Source organism: Neltuma alba, unplaced genomic scaffold (assembly GCF_004799145.2).
Source record: "Neltuma alba isolate B1F8T4 unplaced genomic scaffold, ASM479914v2 tig00010346_pilon, whole genome shotgun sequence".
Classification (NCBI taxonomy): domain Eukaryota; kingdom Viridiplantae; phylum Streptophyta; class Magnoliopsida; order Fabales; family Fabaceae; genus Neltuma; species Neltuma alba.
Window position 1 is genome coordinate 110,102 of NW_021635256.1, and position 21,819 is coordinate 131,920.

General features: G+C 34.0%; 1 protein-coding gene across 5 annotated transcripts; it reads left to right on the forward strand.

The window, feature by feature from the left end:
* The first annotated feature begins 543 nt into the window (after positions 1-543).
* Positions 544-19,999, forward strand: LOC114755887 (probable helicase MAGATAMA 3). 5 transcript variants are annotated; one of them, XM_028944784.1, is made up of 6 exons: positions 544-781; positions 1,316-1,828; positions 2,196-3,605; positions 3,984-4,308; positions 4,557-4,812; positions 5,398-5,731. In XM_028944784.1, the coding sequence occupies exons 1-6, from the start codon at positions 668-670 to the stop codon at positions 5,603-5,605; spliced, it is 2,826 nt and encodes a 941-aa protein (XP_028800617.1). In that variant the 5' UTR covers positions 544-667; the 3' UTR covers positions 5,606-5,731. The 5 variants fall into 5 exon arrangements, with proteins under 5 accessions (XP_028800617.1, XP_028800616.1, XP_028800619.1 ...); XM_028944783.1 differs by lacking the exons at positions 1,316-1,828; positions 2,196-3,605; positions 3,984-4,308; positions 4,557-4,812; positions 5,398-5,731 and adding exons at positions 15,513-16,025; positions 16,392-17,801; positions 18,190-18,514; positions 18,760-19,015; positions 19,485-19,999 and having other exon boundaries at positions 552-781; XM_028944785.1 differs by lacking the exons at positions 544-781; positions 1,316-1,828; positions 2,196-3,605; ... (1 more) ...; positions 4,557-4,812; positions 5,398-5,731 and adding exons at positions 14,785-14,988; positions 15,513-16,025; positions 16,392-17,801; ... (1 more) ...; positions 18,760-19,015; positions 19,614-19,999.
* The last annotated feature ends 1,820 nt before the right edge of the window (positions 20,000-21,819 follow it).

The following is a 21,819-nucleotide window of genomic DNA, read 5'->3' on the forward strand; positions in this document are numbered from 1 at the left end:
ATTAAGTGTATTGGTTAGAACCACTATTATTACAAGGACTATCTTAAAAAAAAGAAGATAAATATGTGGGATAAAATAAATTAAAATCTTACCTTTAAAATTAAAATAAAAATTAAATAAGTTTTTATATCGTAGATTGATATTTAATACTCTTCGGCCCTGCAGTTACATAAAGTCAAGGGAGAGTGAGAGTTCGTACTACAAGTCTTTCTTTTCTTTCTTTTCTTTTTTAGCCATTAGATACTGCTTTTGAAAAGTAAAACGTCCAGTCCATTTGCCGACTCTCGTCTTTTGGACTACCCAATATGGCCTACGTTCTGTGACAAATGACACAACATCATTCACGGTCTTCATTTTTCTTAGGCTTGAAGTTGGCTGCTTTCCTTGAACACCGAAACCGTGAAGAGAAGCAATTAGACGTCACTTGGTATTCGAAACATGGCTATAAAGCAGTCATTATTGTTTCTGCTTTGTGCTATTCATTGACTTGTCGTCAACCTCTTCGCATCTTTCATCTTTGCCATCTCAAAGACTCTTCATCATTTGCTAAACTATAGCCCGTTCGTACACTTGTGCTCTTTGCTTTGTGCTGAACGAGACCACACCAAGAAAAGCTGAGAGTGATCCAGTGTTTTAGCTTTAGAACGAACCAACAAGTGATCAAATCATGGAGAGGAATTCCCATGGAAAGGGAAAGGAAAAGGGAAGAACCAGCTTGGTAGATATTGTGTTCTCTTGGACATTCAGCGATGTTCTTGACCAAAATCTTTATAAAGACAAGGTTTTCCTCAGCTTCATCCCCTTTTAAGCATGTCAGGTTATATTTGACTGAAAATCTGTGTTCTTTAATGTTGATCTGAGCTTCTACATTTCATTTTCTGTTCTTTCTTTTTCTTTTTCATTAACCGTGGAAAGTGAAGTGTTGGGCTCATGAGAGGCCATGAAGATCCTTTTTTTTTTTCCTTTTTAATTTGATCCTTATGTTTCAGTTGAATCTTAGCGTTTTGCTACATCTTATGAAACGTGCAAGCAATACATAAACAGAAAACACAACCTGGGAAAACACCTCATGATCGAAACACAAACCAAGAACAAGTACAGGAAAGCAACAAGTTATCCTAAGTTTGAAAGTGAAGGCTAAACTCATATGCAAGTTTCGCACTCTACACAAAAGTTGCGTTAAGCAACTAATCCTTCCAGTTCTTATCTATTTTCATTTGTTTCTGGTCTATAGACCTGCTAGTACTCTGTCTTTTCTTTTCTGAGAGGGATGTTATGACATTTCAAGTACACTTAATACGATGATGTCTTTCAGGTGCCAAAGATTCCTTTGACATTTTTACCAGCAACAGAATACATGAAATCCTTTATTCCTTCACTGATTGAGGAAACACACAGTGATCTGTGTTCAAGCTTGAAGGGCATTTCCCAAGCCCCTACTTGTGAAATCCTGGCATATAAGAGGATGGGTAAGGGTTTGCGCTATCAATTGACATTTGATGAGATTCATGGTGGACGATATGAACCTGCATCTGGGGACCTCATCGCCCTCACCGATGGTAGGCCAAAAGGCATTGAAGACTTCAACAAACCTGGAAGATTTTATCATGTTGCTTATGTTCAGGGGTCAAAAAATGGTCAGATCACAATACTCTCATCAAAGAGCATGGAGATTGATCCAGGTATGAGAAGCAACAATGTGCAAACGTTTTATGCCGTGTATCTTATCAATTTGACGACCAATATTCGTATTTGGAAGGCTTTGAACTCACAGTTGGAGGGTGCAAACTTGAATATTATTGGAAAAGTTCTGCAATCTGACAAATTGGTAAGAATCAGGTCACTTTTAACATGTGAGCACCCATTTTTTAACAAGTATTTGGTCTACTGTTAATATACAATGTAGAGAACATATATCGATAGACAATAATTGAGACATACAAAATAAAACAAATGACTTTTGAATTTTTCACATGTCCTATACTCAAGTAAGTAGTACAATCCTTGTCTACCAAATTTTACCTGAATCAAATGTTTTTTAATTAATATGCATGCTATGCTGCTGGAGGTGCTGATAAGAATGAAGTCATTTTTCTTATTATAGCTCACTCAAACAGTACATAGACACAGTAACTTGTTCTGCAGATAGTAATAAAGCAGCCATGTTGAAGCTTTTATCACGTCTTATTTTACAGATTGGAAAGAGTAGTCACATATGCCCTTCATTAGAGCACTATAATGCAGACATTTCTATGACAACAAACATCATCAGATCTCAGAATTTGAATGAAAGCCAGAAAGATGCTGTACTAACTACTGTCGCAATCAGGAAATGTCATCACAATCACCCTGTCAAACTTATATGGGGCCCTCCTGGGACTGGCAAAACTGAGACAGTTGCATCCTTGCTGTTTGCACTGCTCAAGCTGAAAACCAGAACATTAACATGTGCTCCGACCAATACTGCTGTGTTGGAAGTGGCAGCCCGCCTGTGTGGTATAGTTAAAGATCGGCCTCATTTTGATGCCTATGGGGTGGGTGACATAGTGCTCTTTGGGAATAATTCTCGAATGAAAGTTGATGATTACTGGGGTCTCCCTGACATTTTTCTTGATTATCGTGTTGATATGCTTGAGCAATGTCTTTCTCCACTGACTGGATGGAAGCGTAACTTGGAATCAATGATCAGTTTGCTTGAGAACCCTCGTGAGCAGTGTCTTCTATTTAATCTCAATGCGGAACATGAGGAGAATAATGATCTTATGTCATTAGAAGAATTTACTAAGCTTAATTACAGAAATGTAGAGCAAGCTTATCTTTCATACAAGCATCTTGAAGATAAAGGTGATCATGTGACATTGGAGCAATTTGTGAAGATGAGATACAGTTACATCAATGACCAATACCTTTCTTATGTAGATGAAGTTCATTTTATAAAGAGGAGGTTCAGTTTCATAGGTGTGAATCTCAAGTCCAGCTTGCAAACATTATACTCACAGTTACCAACTTCCCTTGTTCCATTTGAGGTGGCGCAGAACATACGCGTAGTTCTTGATTTGCTTGAAGACCTCGGAAATTCATTACACCAAAACGAGTTCATAGAGATTCCCACAGAAAATGTAGAGGCAAAAAGTAATGTCATTCAACCAGGAGTTCCAAATGTGATAGGGAAGAACTGGTGTTTATTTGCCGCCTGCAATAGGATAATTCAAATATTTCTCAAGCCCATCATACGTTGGCTTATGCCTGTGGAAACACATATTCCAATCAAAGATGTCAAATTTTGCTTTGGAAAGTTAAGCATGAAAAGAGATGAGTGCCTTAGCATACTTAGATCACTTTCTCAGTCAATTTCACTTCCTCAACTGGAAAGACGCTCTCAAATAATGGATATTTGCTTGAAGAAGGCATGCCTAATATTTTGTACGGCATCAGGTTCTACCAAATTGTTCACTGAAGGAATGACACCTATACCCTTTATAGTTATAGATGAGGCTGCTCAACTCAGAGAATGTGAATCAACCATACCTCTGCAACTGCCAGGTGCAAGACATGCTGTTCTCATAGGTGATGAGAGGCAACTTCCTGCAATGGTCATGAGCAAGGTAATGAGTTGTCATTATGTCTTGTTAGAGGTTATGATGAAATTTTCATGGTTATTCACCCGACAACTTATAACTTTAAATTCAAGTTGTTATGGATAAGGTAGTGCTTATATGAATAAGTGGTTTGAATTTTGATCCTTGCTATCCCTTTTTCTTAATTTTAAATTAAGTACAAGCTAAGGTGGGTTTTGCTTTCTCCACTCTATTAATGCATTGTGCTTTAACGTATAAGGAGGGGTTATAATAAAATTATTGATAAACCTTCATTAAATAGCTTAAGATTTTGTGTTGATTAGTTTTTTACATTAATTTGTATTCTGTGTTGGTGGATATTACCAAAGGTCACTATCTTGTATGTTTATGAAAATCAAATTTCAGATTTCTGATGAAGCTGGATTTAGAAGAAGCATGTTTGAGAGACTGGTGTTGTTGGGATTCATGAAGCATATGCTTAATGTGCAATTTAGAATGCATCCGTGCATTAGTGGATTCCCCAATAGGGAATTCTATGAGGGGCAACTTATCAATGGTGTGAATGTCAGTGATTCAAGCTATAGTGAACGTTTCCTTGAAGGAAAAATGTTTGGCTCCTATTCTTTTATAAACATAGCTCAGGGCAAAGAGCAATTTGGTCATGGACACAGCTTGAAGAACATGGTGGAAGTTGCTGCTATCTCTGAGATTATAAAAGGCCTGCACAAAGGTTTGTGTGTTTCTTCCTAATTCTTTGTTGATACTTACTTAGTAATTGGCTGGGCGCAATCTACTTGAGAAGAATACTATGAATATATGAATGATTTTTCATGAACACAAGTCTTTAAAAAGAAAAAAAAGCCCATTCTGAAAGATTAGCTTATGGGGTAGGAGATCCTCTTAAACTTATAGACTGTATTTCACTTTTGACACTCTTCAATATGGGACTCCTAACATGATCCCATGTTTTTCTGCTAGAGTTCCTGAGCAAGAGAAGAAAACTCAGCATAGGGGTAATATCTCCATATAACGCTCAAGTCCATGAAATCCAAGAGAAAGTTAAGCAGTATATGGATTCAGATCCTAGCTTTTCAGTGAGCGTTCGTTCTGTTGATGGCTTTCAAGGTGGTGAAGAAGATATAATAATGATCTCCACTGTCAGATCAAATAAGAGGGGAAATGTGGGGTTCCTTTCTAATAGACAAAGAGCAAATGTGGCTCTAACTCGTGCTAGGTATGTTGTTGTGAGCAAAATAGCATATATATATTATGCTTGAGAAATTCTTGGTTAAACTCATATCTATAAATATAATAGGTAAAGTCGTTCATCAGCACAAGTTGCTTGTAGGTAAACTTCATCTTGAGCGACATAAATTTTCTACAAAAAATTGGGCAAAAGTCCCCATTGAAAATTTATTGGTGAGAAGGACCTAACTGAGTGTACTGGCATTCTATGTCCAAAATTTGTGAAGTATTGGTACTTTCTGTATTATAAAATTTTATCAGGTTCTTCTCACCAATGAAAATTTTTAATGGGGAACTTCTCCTCAATTTTCCCAATCTTCTACCCTTGGAAACTTATCTTCCTCTAGATATGCCTTCTAGCTGATCTAAAAATGAAAATCTCTGTCAACCCCTGTGTGGCACAGTGGCATGGTAGCCACCTGTTGGTGGCCTTTAACAAGGTTCGATCCCTGCCCGCAAGCTCTGCTTGTCTACTCAAAAAAAAAAGAAGAAAATCTCTCAACTGAAGCAGAAAATCAAGGCTTGAGAAGTTCCACTAATCTTGAGTTGATTAGATTTTTCTTTTTTTGGGCAGACATTGTCTTTGGATATTGGGGAATGCAGAAACTCTTGAAAAAAGTGGCTCAGTATGGAGAAAGGTAGTGAATGATGCTAAACAAAGAGGGTGCTTTCATAATGCTGATGATGACCAGAACATGGCTCAGGCCTTTAAAGGTCCCTTACTTGAACTTGACTTGGTTGACAGATCAAAGCATTTAAATCACTCAGTGTATGTGCTATAAGTTGCTAGTGATTCACATTGATCCATAACCTTTTCCCCCGTCTCTCAAACAAATGGATATGTTATGATTGAGAATCCCAGAGGTTCATCCAGTGGCAGTTTGAAGAAAGGAATGAAGGTGAAATACCTTATGAGTCTTGTAAATACTAACGTGCCCTTTTCTTATCAAATAAACTCATTACATGACAAGTAGTAATAAAGAATTCATATAAAGTCAATCAATATTCATAAAAATATTTAAAAACATATATTAATATGATTAAAATAAAAGAAAGGATTGTCTATCTTAGGAGGGAATGATAATGAAAATCTTCTAAGGACACTAATTATCATAAATTTTAAAAAATGAGAAATGGTCAATCCATTATTCACGCAAACAAAATGGATATGGTGATTGGCGTTATTGCTTGCTTTTAGAAATGACAAACTTTCATCTAATTGAATGCCCGAGATTCACCCTGTGACAGTTCGAGGAAACTGAGGTGGCGATGAAAGGAATCAATAGAAATGATTTGTACGGACCTGTTTGCCGATTGCCATCACCATGGAACTGCAAAATTCTCTCCAATAATTTTAATTTTAATATTTTTCTTAAAATAATCACATTATATATATATATATATATATATGCATTTAATAATAGCTGTCTTCTTTTCAATCATGCTACAATTTAAATCTACTTTAAATTTAGTCAATCTTTTTTTTTTTTGGGCTATTAAATAAGTTTTAACTAATTAAACTGACTTTTTTTCACAAAAACAAGAAAATATAGATTACATTTAATTAACTAACTATTATTTGTCAAAAATCATTACGAATAAAAGTCATTTTTAATGTTAATCCAAGCACAAATATCTTCAGCGTTTGGACTGCGGTATGATTGTTAATTGTGGAGGTTGGATTGCTTCCTATGCTTGTTTGCTCCAGGCACCGTATAAAGCAAACATAGATTAACAAGGGAGAAAAACATTTCTGACCTGTCAGGCTCTTGTGTATCAAAGTACAAGCTCATTTCACCTGGAAAAAATGATCACAAGATCAAAATTGGTTTTTGGCTACATCATTTTAAGCTCAATTTCTTCGTAACTAAAAACTCAATTATTATCAGGAAGAAGAAAATATATTGAAAAATTCAAAACCACTCACTAATCCTACAAAATAACTGAGAAACCAGTAACCTTAGATGGAGAAGCTTGAGAGCTAAAAGATAAAATTACTGCCACCAGAGTTCTTTCTCCATTACCATCTCCATGTTTAATCTAAGCATGCTTCTTGACATGTGGCAGATTCTACACGGTGCACGCCCTGCTGAAATCTAAGAGCTTTACACAAGTTACAGCAGTTACAAGGACGAGATGAACTTCTGAATTTTTGCCTGAGCTCGTTCCTTCTCTTCTGGACCATCAAGATCACCAATATTGTCGTGATATTCCTGAAAATGAGAAAGTGCCTCATTTCAATAAGCTTGGAGACTTCATCACACCTTCTTTAACAATAATCTTAACTATCATCACATCTTCTTTAACAATAATCTTAACTATTAGACTATGTTATAGTCATGTATGAAGTCATTGTATCTAAGCATAACAGATATCCAAGTGCTCCCAGTTCACAGATAATAAGGGCCAGTTCGCTTTTTAGAATTTGAAAAAGAAGAAGTAATCTTAGTTAAGTTTAATAATTGATTATTGGGAGGACATTAAGCTAATCATGAAGGTTTTGTTCCAAAAAATAAGCTTGTTCCAATGCATCACTTGTATATTTAGCTTATGGTCTTCCAATAACTTCTCCATACTCCCATCATTTGTAAGTCTTGGCTTGATAGTGATACCATTGTTGTTGCACCCATCAAGTCACGAGTTCAAAACGACACTCTTTTGAACCAAACTTCTCCTACTCCCACCAACTTTTTCTCATTTAACGTGAAAAAAATCACCTTTAATCTTAACCAACTGGCTGTGAAATTGGCCAAACAATAAAAACTAAAGTAAAAGGTGAGTAATTTTAATACAAGAGAAGTTAAACTGGAGGCGCAACATTCTTTTCCTCAAAGAATGAACAAATTTACCCGCCCTTTAATTGAAAAATATAGAGAGAAACTAGAGAGAGGTGCTCTGAGTTTTTCCACGCAAACCATTGATCCAAACTCCCTGAAGCATCCACCTGATCGGTCAATGACGGATCAAGACAATACAACCGGGGTTCCTATCTTATTACTAAGCACAAATGATATGGGTGGAAGTGGATTTAATACTGTCCTACCAAAGGATGTCGATGGAAAGAGCTCCACAAGAAGCGACGAAGATAACAGAGGAAAAGACGCGTGTGAAAGGCTGAAAATTTCACTGGAGAGGTATCATACTGCAACCAAGAGACGAGAACTGGGTGTTAGATTAGGAAATGGTGCCGAAAACACAAGAAGGAGCTTGCCTCTCATATAGAAAGGCAGTAAAGCCAAAAAAGAGTCAAGATGGAGAGAATAAAAAAGACGGTAAAATGGAAGAAGCTTGGGATAGGAATCGCTTGTATAGTGATGAGAAAACTATGAAGGGAGGAGTTACTGTCCTGGATACAGAATTAGGGCCACAGATAAACTTCTTAGAGAAAGAACGGAAGAGATTGGAAAAGAGCTGGCAAAACTTGCTTACTGGGAGGTACCACAGGGTTCATGCAACTAAGGCGTAAACTGCAACTCCTATGGGGGAAAGGAGGAAACGTTGATTTGTCAGTTATAGGCAATGGCTATATGATAGTCACCTTCTAGGAATTGGATGATTACTACCTAGCTCTAGAAGGAGGCCCTTGGTTACTCCAGAATAATTATATCATAGTGCAGACATGGAAGAGGAATTTTAATCCTTGGAATGAGAAGATTTAGAAGGTTGCTGTTTGGGAGAGACTTCCTGGTGACTATTACAATAGGAAGTTCTTCTATAATCTAGGGAACAGGATAAGCATGGCAATAAGAGTGGATGAGATGATACTAACAAGAGTGAGAATAATGTATGTCCGAATGTGTGTTGAAGTCGACTTGAAAGCCCCACATCTGGGATCATGTGTGATAGATGGTAACAAATTAAAGTTGAATATAAATGCCTACAATATTTGTTTCCATTGTGGTAAATCTGAACATGATCATAACCACTACCCACTCAAGATACTAGCTATGAAAGAACCACTTTTGCTGAAGGTGTTAAGGGCTAGGACATCGACAAGGAGGGAGAGAACCAGTCATCGAAGAAGAAACAAGAGGGCAGGTTTAGAGAATGGATGTTGGCCCAAGCTTCGGGGAGGGGAAGCCGGCCAATGCAAAAAGAAGGACGGGATGTGTCAAGAAAAAAAAGACTTACGGAGTGTTTGAATATCTCTAAAAATACTTTTTAAAAATATTTTTTTAAAATCGAGACAAACTTCTTCACATATTTATTTCGTATACCATAAAATTACTTCTAAAACCATCATTTGATTTTCATCCAAACATCCCCTTAAAGAAGGAGATCCAAAATGATGTCATGAGATTTGCCATCCTAGATGTTGAAGAAGTGAACTTAGAAAAGAGAAAGGATGAGGGGAGACTATGAAATCCCCTCAAAGATGTCTCCAATGTAGAGAGAGAGAAGAGTTAACAATGAATCAATCAAAGAAAGCGACGGAAAGGTATGAAAGGAGCTTATAAGGACAAAAATCAAATGGGAAGTCAATGGGATCTACAAGCCTATAAAATTATAGGAGGCACAACAAATAGAGTAATTTCTTTGAAAATGTGTTTTTGAATATGTGTTACCTTTTGTTCTACAAGATTAGAGAATAGACCCCTTATAAGAAAATTATCTTCCTCTAGATTGAGGCAAAAAGCCAAGAGTGAAAAATTGTAACAAATCATGAAGCAGAACTTTCTACATTAACACTAATAGTCTCGTAACCTAATAGGATGAAAGCTCCCTTATAAGTGAGAGGCCGTGGGTTTAATGTCGCTTAGAATCTCAGGTTGTTAGTACATGTCCTTCTATATTTTTTTTTTTGTAAAAGCACTTTCGACACTAATCATGTTGTTGCTAAGTTTGCAAGTATATACATTTGAGTTGATTGGAACTTTATGTTTTTTGGTAGGCATTGTCTCCGGATAATGGGGAATGTAGAAACTCTAAATCATAGTCACTTTGTTTGGAAGAAGTTAGCAAATGATGCTAAGCAAAGAGGGTGCTTCCATAATGTTTATGATGACAAGAACTTGGCTCGAGCCATTAAGGACTTCATACTGAGCTTGAACTAGTCTATGTATCAAGGTCTCCTTTCAAGTCACTCAGTATAAGGGACGAGAAAGAAAAATTAAAAACAGGTTCTAGAAGTTCCAGGCAACTCACAATTGATCCTTAAGTTTTCCCTCAACTCACAAACACATATGAATATGTTGCCTTTTTTTTTTTGGCCTGAAAAAATATGTTGACTGACGTTATTGCTTGTTCACATGATGATCGGATTTTAGAGGTTCATTTAGGGGCAGTATGTGGAAACCAAGGGTTGATGGAAGGAATCAAGAAAGGGGAACAACCTTTGTTGTTGTGTTTGTAATATGCTTTTGTTTTTGGTTTGTCACGTGAAATTATTGTGTGTGTGTGTGTGTGTACTATATAAGCATTGGCCTATTTACTCTGAGCACCAAAGATGACCAAGAATAACAGCAATCAACAGCAAGATCATATATGGTAAAAGTCAACCGCTACTAACCTGATAGTGGTTGCCTCTTTATTGGATTTTTGGTATCAATAGAAAGATCCGGGTCTAAATCATCCTCTTAATAATGGTTCGCTCCTGCACATTCCAGGCTGTATATTCAACCTCTATGTCAATAGGGGCCTTGGGACCTACATATTGTTTTTTTTATAGCCGGAAAAAAGTCAACCTATGTACTAACTCTGGTCTTAATTATAAGAGCTAGTTACGTTTATTAATTTGAAGAGATTAAGGAAAAAAAGTTAAGTTAGTTATTTGTAACAAATAGGTGTTGTCTTTTCTAAAATATCTTTGATAATCAAGTGTATTGGCTAGAACTACCATTATTAGAAGGACTATCTTGAAAAAAATGTATAAATATAAGAGACAAAGTGGATTGGAGTCTTATATTTAGAATCAAAATAAAAATCAAATAGAGTCTTATATTAAGAATAAGAGATAGTATTAAAAAACGAGAAAGTTACTGTAAATTTGATATGTACATGTTAGTATATTGTGCTATCATGCGTGTTAAGTTGGGCTTTCCTATAAGAGGCGATTTGAATTGAAAAGAAACGAATGCTTATGACGTGCATTTTGGTCAACAATTTTGAAGAACATAATCAAAACTTGCTCTCTATGCAACCACAAGGGAGCATTGTATCTGCTTTCATAGTTATGAATAAATTTGCTAAATAATCAAAGATACCATTATCATAAAAAAATTAAAACAAATAGAGAACCTCCAAGGGAAATATATAGATGTTATTCTTTCCCCCTTTAACCATTATTCCATACAAAATTAGCCAACTTGTTGGCAGAAAAAAAAAAAAAAAACAACAACAACATTAGCCAACTTGAATGGTGAAGTTAAATGATTTACTATTAACCATCTGGGTCTAGCAAGTGTTAATGTTTGAAGAAAATTCACACGTATATAATACAAATTTAAATTTACTAATTTTTAAATGACATAATTAATGAATGAAGATATCCTTGTTCATTGTCTTAACATGGAAATTAGAGTTTTATGAAAATTGAATTTGTTTGCTATTTCATTTAAAATTTTAAATTTAACTAAAGCATACGTCATATAAATTAAGAAAATGGTTGTGAATTATTTTTTCCTTGGAAAATTTATGACAACTAATTTTCGAATTATTATAATTACTAATTATCAAATGATATTGATTAAAATTTATGAATTATAAATAATTAATGCTGATAAGAATGCAAAATAATTCAAAAAATAATTTATATGTAGTTAAAATTAGTCATACATTTCCAAAAGAAATTAAAATAATGGGCTTGCGCATATATTATACTTTCCGAAATTTATCTATCATTAGTTCATTATTACATTATTAATGTGGAGATTAGAGTTTAGACAAAATTATATATAAAAGGAAAAAAATACAAATTTTCACGTCAAATCTAGATTTTAAGGATTGGTTGTCTGCACAGCATTTTCAAGTTGTAGTTAAAAGCCTTAATTATTATAAAGTTTATAAGTTAACAAATTTAAAAAATTAAAGTTATTATCATACTTTAAAATTATATAGTTTGAAATCATTTTAATAATTAATTTTTAAACATTTGATAAAAATTTTCGCAAATGATTATTAATCACAGTACAAACTTGTTATAAATCATTTAGAATTTTAGTCAATATATTTTGTAATACAAAATCATAGAAATTAGATAATTTTCAATCTAAAAAAATTATTCCGTCCCATCATATATACGAGAGACTTTTTTTTTTTGGGGGTTAGCCTCGTTATACTACTGTATTAGTTATCCGTTCACTCACTTTATCTTCGTAAATAATTTTTTTTAAAAAATAAGTTATATGTTAGAAGCGCTATCCGCTGCATTGAGATAAAGCCCTGCACTCTAATTTCGCGTGGACATTTTGTGAACGTGCATTTGTTTAATTTGTATAAAATAAAAGATATAAAATTATATATTTATTTATTATATTTAATTAATTTTGATGAACTTTTCAATATACATATAATATGACTATTTATATTTTATAAAAATAATATAAATTTTTTTTAAAAAAAATAACAGAAAAATACATACTTTTTAAATTTTAAAATGATAAATATGTGATTTTGATAGATTTTGACGTGTCAAAACCATTTCAAGAGTGCTCAGCATGATCTATTTATCTTTTTGAAATTTAAAAGATATTTTTCCGTCTTTTTTTTTAAAATTTATCTAAGTTTGAATGCACCCTTGAAAAGAAAATAGAATACATTCAAAATTTGTAATGTGGAACAGGAACACCACTAAAAATTGCTGGCATTTGCAAGCCAGAGCTTAGAAGCTGGAGAGGATGCTTAAGCAATCCAAGTTGATGCGAATGAAGTGGAGAGAACAAAAGGCATCCTAGTTTGGATTTGACGCTAAAGTTAGGATCCTAGTTTCAGAGATTTGTAATGCTAAATAATTTAAGAACAAAATTATTTAGGAACTAATAGCAATTCTTGGAAGATTTCATGGGAAGAAAAAAGAATTGAAACACCTACCTCCCATGGAAAAAAAAAATAGTCTTATTTGTTTACAAGTTATTCCATGTTTTTTTTTTATTTTTTGGTAGAAATGGTATACCATGTTAAGTATATAGAACAAATAACTAGCTCATTAATATTAAGCAATACTTACTTCCACATATACTTTCAATTTAGTATTTGAACTTCTACTTTACATTTAAATATTCTTAATTACTGCTCCTAATTTAATAAATGATAATCTATTTAAAATTGAAAAGCATTTCTAACTTATAATGAAACAATAAATCAGTCAATGTCATTAAATAATGCACATGTTTTCCATATTTATTTTCATTTGATAAAATGTCTCATTTGATGGCTAATTCTTAAATTTTTAATAATGTTATTATTTGTAGTATGCACTAATAGCCTGTCTAAAATTTTTAATTAGTATTGTTTTTCATTTTTATCTCGACTAATTATTAGTTAATCTCATTGCATTAATTTTTTTTTTTCCTCGTACTCTTTTTTCTACACATCCATTTCATTTGTCGTCCTTTTTTTTCGTGTATAAAACCTACATCCTCCTCAGGTACGAGGCGCTATTAAAGATTCGACTTTCTTTATTTCTAAAAACAAGAAAAAACTACTATATGATCCAATTCATAATTCAATTTAAACTACGAACTAGTTTTTTTCCTATTTATTAGATAGATATAATTTTTTATCTTATTTATAAATTATTTTTTTAAATTTTTAACTTGAATATACTATTTTATTCTTTATTTATTATTTTGTATATTATTATTTTATTGAAAAAATATATATTAAATATAGATAAAGTTAAGAAAATGTTAAATTTTGAGGCAAAGTTAACAAAATATAAAATTTCTTGATTTGTGTAAAACACATTAAAAGTGAATTATAAATATTCCTTATTATAAATTATTTCTAACTAATTCAAATGTACCAATAAAAAAAAAGGTAAAACATTAAATGTGTCATGCTACCTCTGGTTCTTAATAGAAAAGTCAGTTTATATGTAGTTTGGTCCTAAATATAAGACCATAATCTACGTTGTCTATCATATTTATCCTTTCTTTTTAAAGTTGTCCTTATAGTAGTTACACATATTAAATGTTCTATCAAATGGTAGTTTTAACTAATACACATGATTAGTAATAGTATTTTAACGAAAACAACACCTAAGGCTTGTTTGGAATAGGTTATAAGCAGCTTTTTAATTGTGATTTGCAGAATCCAATATAAACATGTGACAAGAGTTTTGTCTCGATTTATGTGAAAGTACTTACAAGTATTTATTTAACATCCAAATAGACGCCTTATTGTTATAAATAATTAACTTAAATAACTTTTTTAATTTACTTAAATTAATAGAAGAAAAATAAAAAAAATTCAAGTAACTTCTAATATTATTTGTATTAACTATAGTACTACATCATATTAATTTTTATTCTTTGGCAGCCCTTGTTAAATATGTGGCCAAAAAAAATTAATACTCTTCGAACCGATTGTCACATGAGGTCAAGTGAGAGTTCGTACTCCTTTCTCTCTTACCCATTGGATACTGCTTTTGAAAAGTGAAACGTTCTCTCTATTTGTTGACTCTAGTCTTTCGGACTGCCCAATATAGTCTAGCGTCTGTGACAGACGACGCAAAACATCATTCACAGTCTGCATTTTTCTTAGCCTTGAAGTTGGCTGCTTTCCTCCAACAGAAAGTATGAAGAGAAGCAACAAAACGTCACTTGATATTCGAAACATAGCTATAAATCAGTCATTATTGTTTCTACTTTGTGCTATTCATTGACTTGTCGTCAAAAGCGAACCTTAAGGCAGTGGAGAGAACCTGGTTCCCTCCTCTTCGCATCTTTCATCTTTGGCGTCTCAAAGACTCTTCATATGCCATACTATAGCCCGTTCGTACACTTACCCTCTTTCCTTTGTGCGGGGTTTTATTAATATAAACGAGACCACACCAAGAAAAGCTGAGAGTGATCCAGTGTTTTGGCTTAACGAAACAACAAGTGATCAAATCATGGAGAGGACTTCCTATGGAAAGGGAAAGAAAAAGGGAAGAACCAGCTTGGTAGATATTGTGTTCTCTTGGACTTTTAGCGATGCTCTTAACCAAAATCTTTATAAAGACAAGGTTTTTCTTACCTTCTTCCCCTTTTAAGCATGTCGGGTTATATTTCACTGACAATCTCTGTTCTTTAATGTTGATCTTAGCTTCTACATTTCATTTTCTGTTCTTTCCTTTTCTTTTTCATTAACTCTGGAAAGTGTTGTGCTCATGAGAGGCCATGAAGATCCTTTTTTTTTTCCTAATTTGATCCTTGTGTTTCAGTTGAATCTTAGCTTTTTGCTACATCTTATTAAATGTACAAGCAATACATAAAACAGAAAACACAACCTGGAAAACACCTCATGATCGAAACACGAACCATGAACAAGTACAGGAAAGCAACAAGTTATCCTTATTCTAAGTTTGAACTTGAAGGTTAAATGCAAGTTTCGCACTCCACACAAAGGTTGCATTAAGCAACTAATCTTTCAAGTTCTTATCTACTTTCATTTGTTTCTGGTCTATAGGCCTGCTGGTACTCTGTCTTTACTTTGTTGAACGGGATGTTATGACATTTCAAGTACACTTAATACGATGATGTCTCTCAGGTGCCAAAGATTCCTTTGACATTTTTATCAGCAACAGAATACATGAAATCCTTTATTCCTTCACTGATTGAGGAGACACACGGTGATCTGTTTTCAAGCTTGAAGGGCATTTCCCAAGCCCCAAATTGTGAAATCCTGACATATGAGAGGATGGGTAAGGGATTGCTCTATCAAATGACATTTGATGAGAGTCATGGTGGACGATATGAGCCCGTCTCTGGGGATCTCATCGCCCTCACTGATGGTAGGCCAACAGGCATTGAAGACTTAAACAAACCTGGAAGATTTTATCATATTGCTTATGTTCAATGGTCAGAAAGTGGTCAGATCACAATACTCTCATCAAAGAGCATAGAGATTGATCCAGGTATGAGGAACAACAATGTGCAAAGGCTTTATGCCGTGTATCTTATCAACTTGACAACCAATATTCGTATTTGGAAGGCTTTGCACTCACAGTTGGAAGGTGCAAACTTGAATATTATTGGAAAAGTTCTGCAATCTGATAAATTGGTAAGAATCAGGTGGCTTTTAACATGTGAGCACCCTTTTTTAACAAGTATTTGGTCTACTGTTAATATACAATGTAGAGAACATATATCGGTAGACAATAATTGAGACATACAAAATAAAACAAATGACTTTTGAATTTTTCACATGTCCTATACTCAAGTAAGTAGTACAATCCTTGTCTACCAAATTTTACCTGAATCAAATGTTTTTTAATTAATATGCATGCTATGCTGCTAGAGGTTCTGATAAGAATGAACTCATTTTTCTTATTATAGCTCACTCAAACAGTACATAGACACAGTAACTTGTTCTGCAGATAGTAATACGGCAGCCATGTTGAAGCTTTTATCACGCCTTGTTTTGCAGATTGGAAAGAGCAGTCACATCTGCCCTTCATTGGAGCACTATAATACAGACATTTATATTACAACAAACATGATCAGATCTCAGAATCTGAATGAAAGCCAGAAAGAGATTGTATTAAGTACTGTCGCAATCAGGAAATGTCATCACAATCACCCTATCAAACTTGTATGGGGCCCTCCGGGGACTGGCAAAACTAAGACAGTTGCATCCTTGCTGTTTGCACTGCTCAAGCTGAAAACCAGAACATTAACATGTGCTCCAACCAATACTGCTGTGTTGGAAGTGGCGGCCCGCCTGTGTGGTATAGTTAAAGATCAACTTCAGTTTGATGCCTATGGGCTGGGTGACATAGTGCTTTTTGGGAATAATTCTCGAATGAAAGTTGATGATTACTGGGGTCTCCCTGACATTTTTCTTGATTATCGTGTTGATATGCTTGAGCACTGTCTTTCTCCACTGACTGGATGGAAGCGCAACTTGGAATCAATGATCAGTTTGCTTGAGAACCCTCGTGAGCACTATCTTCTATTTAATCTCAATGCGGAACATGAGGAGGATAATGATCTTATGTCACTAGAAGAATTTGCTAAGCTTAATTACAACAATGTAGAGCAAGCTTATCTTTCATACAAGCATCTTGAAGATAAAGGCGATCATGTGACATTGGAGCAATTTGTCAAGATGAGATACAGTTACATTAATGACCAATACCTTTCTTTTGTAGATGAAGTTCATTTCATAAAGAGGAGGTTCAGTTTCATATGTGTGAACCTCAAGTCCGACTTGCAAACATTATACTCACAACTACCAACTTCCCTTGTTCCATTTGAGGTGGCGCAGAACATATGCGCAGCTCTTAATTTGCTTGAAGACCTTGGAAATTCATTACACCAAAACGAGTTCATAGAGATTCCGACAAAAAATGTAGAGGAAAAAAGTAATGTTATTCAACCACAAGTTCCAAATGTGAAAGGAGAGAAATGGGGTTTATTTGCCATCTGCACTGGGATAATCCAAATATCTCTTAAGCCCATCATACGTTGGCTTGATCCTGTGGAAACACATATCCCAACAAAAGATGTTGCATTTTGCTTTGGAAAGTTAAGCATTAAAAGAGATGAGTGCCTTAGCATACTTAGATCACTTTCTCAGTCAATTTCACTTCCTCAACTTGAAAGACGCTCTCAAATAATGGATATTTGCTTGAAGAAGGCATGCCTAATATTTTGTACGGCATCAGGTTCTACCAAATTGTTCACTGAAGGAATGACACCTATACCCTTTATAGTTATAGATGAGGCTGCTCAACTCACAGAATGTGAATCAACCATACCTCTGCAACTGCCAGGTGCAAGACATGCTGTTCTCATAGGTGATGAGAGGCAACTTCCTGCAATGGTCATGAGCAAGGTAATGAGTTGTCATTATGTCTTGTTAGAGGTTATGATGAAATCTTCATGGTTATTCTCCTGACAACTTATAACTTTAAATTCAAATTGTTATGGATGAGATACTAGTGCTTGTATGAAAAAGAGGTTTGAATTTTGATCCTTGCTATCCCTTTTTCTTAATTTCAAATTAAGTTTTAGTACAAGCTAAGGTGGGTTTTAGTTTCTCCATTCTATTAACGCATTGTGTTTTAACGTATGAGGAGGTGTTATAAAAAAAACTATTGATAATCCTTCATTAAATAGCTTAAGATTTTGTATTGATCAGTTTTTAACATTAATTTGTGGTCTGTGTTGGTGGATATTACCAAAGATCACTATCTTGTATGTTTATGAAAAATAAATTTCAGATTTCTGATGAAGCTGGATTTGGAAGAAGCATGTTTGAGAGGCTGGTGTTGCTGGGATTCATGAAGCATATGCTTTATATCCAATTTAGAATGCATCCATCCATAAGCGTATTCCCCAATAGGGAATTCTACGAAGGGCAACTTGTGGATGGCATGAATGTCAGAGATTCAAGCTACAGTGCATGTTTCCTTGAAGGAAAAATGTACAGCTCCTATTCTTTTATAAACATAGCTCAGGGCCAAGAGCAATTTGGTCATGGACACAGCTTGAAGAACATGGTGGAAGTTGCTGCTATCTCTGAGATTATAAAAGGCCTGCACAAAGGTGTGTGTGTTTCTTGCTAATTCTTTGTTGATACTTACTTAGTAATTGCTTGGGCACAATCTAGTTGAGAAGAACCCTTTGAATATATGAATGATTTGTTATGAACACAAGTCTAAAAGAAAATCCCATCTCAAAAGATTAGCTTATTGGGTGGGAGATCTCCTTAAATTGATAAACCGTATTTCACTTTTGAGACTCCTCAATATGGAACTCAGAACATGATCCCTTGTGTTTTTCTGCTACAGAGTTCCTGAGCAAGAGAAGGAAACTCAGCATAGGTGTGATGTCTCCATATAAAGCTCAAGTCCATGAAATCCAAGAGAAAGTTAAGCAGTACATGGAGTCAGATCCTAGCTTTTCTGTGAGTGTTCGTTCTGTTGATGGCTTTCAAGGCGGTGAAGAAGATATAATAATGATCTCCACTGTTAGATCAAATGGGAGGGGAAATGTGGGGTTCCTTTCTAATAGACAAAGAGCAAACGTGGCTCTAACTCGTGCTAGGTATGTTACTTGTTGTGACCAAAATAGCATATATATTATGCTTGAGAAATTCTTAGATAAACTCATATCTATAAATGTAATAGGTAAAGTCGTTCGTCAGCACAAGGTTGTTTATACATAAACTTCATCTCAAGCTACATAAATTTCCTGCGAAAAATTGGGCAAAAGTCTCCCATTGAAAATTTATTGGGGAGGACCTAAATAAGAGTAATGGCATTCTGTGTACAAAATTTATAGAGTATTCGTATTTTCTGTGTTATAAAAATTTATCAGGTTTTCTCATCAATAAAAATTTTTAATGGGGAACTTTTCCTCAATTTTCCCAATCTTCTATCCTTGGAAACTTATCTTACTCTAGATATGCCTTCTAGCTGATCTAGCAATGAAAATCTCTCGACTAAGGCAGAAAATCAAGGCTTGAGAAGTTCCACTAATGTTGAGTTGATTAGATTTTTATTTTTTGGGGCAGACATTGTCTTTGGATATTGGGGAATGCAGAAACTCTAGAAAAAAGTGGCTCAATATGGAGAAAGGTAGTGAATGATGCTAAGCAAAGAGGATGCTTTCATAATGCTAATGATGACAAAGTTCTGCTCAGGCCTTTGAAGATCCCTTTACTTGAACGTGACCTAGCTGACAAATCAAAACATTTGAATCGCTCAGTATATGTGCTATAAGGCTCTCAAACAAAATGGATATGTTATGATTGGGAATACCAGAGGTTCATCCAGTGGCAGTTCGAAGAAAAGAATGAAGGTGAAATGCCTTGTGTTTGTAATACAGTAAGGTTATTTGTCTGAGGTTGGGCTTGCTAAGCATGCCCAAAGCTACAATATGAAGCAAAGCAGCATGCTTTATTATGGGAGGATTACTATAAGATCCAAAACAAAGAATGTGATTACTAAAAAGTTCTGCAACAATTGGGCATGTAACGACTTTGGTATAGGAGAGGAAGTTCGTACTACTCAAGCTTTTTGATAATTACATTAGTACTTTATAGGGAGTTCATAATAATTCTCCTTGTTATTACATAAAGTCATTTGATATGGGAAAAAGAGCTTATATCATTTAATTGAAACAATAGTATATACACAAAACGCTATTAAATGGGAAATTAAAATAACAAAGTAATTAACTTAATATACTATTACACGAGTCGTTGATTGTTGAAGCTTATAGCTTTTACATTTAATATACTACCTCCGGTCCTAATTATAAAAGCTAGTTGATTAATTTGAGGAGATTAAAGAAAGAAGTTAAGTTAGTTATTTGTAATAAATATGTGTTGTCTTTCCTAAAATATCCTTGCTAATTAAATGTATTAGCTATAACTACTATTGTTAGAAGAATTATTTTGGAAAAAAATATATAAATATGAGAGACAAAGTGGATTGGGGTCTTATATTTATGACCAAAATAAAAGTCAAACAAGGTTTTATATTAAGGATTAGAAGTATTAGTTTGTAGCAGACTTGTTCAAATCTATTAAATTCCAAATGCCCATTTTGGTTCGTGTTTTAGAGTGATCATAGAACATATCTACTAAAACGAAGGGGTAATTCTCCGTCTCAAAAGAAGGGTTGTTGAAATCATAATCAGGGTGATTCTTAGAATGAGTCTTGCGAATACTAAAGTTGCCCTTTGCTTATCAAATCAACTCATTGCATGACAACTAGTAATAAAAAAATTGGGTTTAGTTACAATTTTAACAACTAAGTTTATATGAGGAGGCATTGGGAGTCATGAAAGTTTTTTGAATGCAAAAATGTACATAAACTTGTCAAAAGGGGACAAAAATAACAACACCGTTAATTTGGGGTAAATATCCGTTAGTGAGGTCCGTGAAGTTAGTTTTAAGGTGCAATTTTTAACAACAAAATTAACACTAATAGGGCACTGGGTGCCATAAAAGTTTTTTGAATGCAAAAATATATATGAACTTATCAAAAGAAGACAAAATAATAACATCATTAATTCAGAGTAATTATCCGTTAATAAGGTCTATAAAGTTAGTTTTAAAGTCTAATTTTAACAACAAAATTAACACTAATAAGCACTAAGCATTATAAAGTTTTCTTGAATGTAAAATACATAAACTTTTTAAAGGGAAAAAAATAACAAAATTCATCAACTCTTAAAAATGTCCGTTAAACTTTATCTTTTTGGATCCCATCAAATGCCACCGTTTCCCTTCACCCAGGAAGCTGAGGTGGTGATGAAAAGAATCAAGGAAAATGATTTATATAGACACATTTGACATCATCATAGGACTGCAAAATTCTCTCTAAAAATTTTAATTTTCATATTTTTCTTATAACAGTCACATTATATACACGTGTATTTAACGAAACTTGTCTTTTTTCCAACCATTTTCCATCTAAACCTAGTTTAAGTTTTGGCTAATCAAATTGATCTTTTTTCTTTTTTAAAAAATTCATCCAAATATAAATTACATTTAACTAAATTTTATCTCAACTGAACTACAGTTTGTTCAGGCCCAAAAAAAAAAAACTTCAGTTTGTAAAAAATAATTACAAATAAAAGTCATTTTTTGTACTGCCGTATGGTTGTGTTGGTTGCAGCAGTTGGATTGCTTCCTATGCTTGTTTGCTCCAGGCAACATAAAAAGCTAACATAGGTTAAATTGGGAAAAAAACCATTCCTGACCTGTCAGGTCCTTGTATCAAATTATAACACCATTTCACCCCAAAATAAAAAAATTTTATAAGATCAAAATTGGTTTTTCGACTTCATCATTTTAAGATCAATTTCTTGACTAAATTATTATCACGAAGAAGAAAATA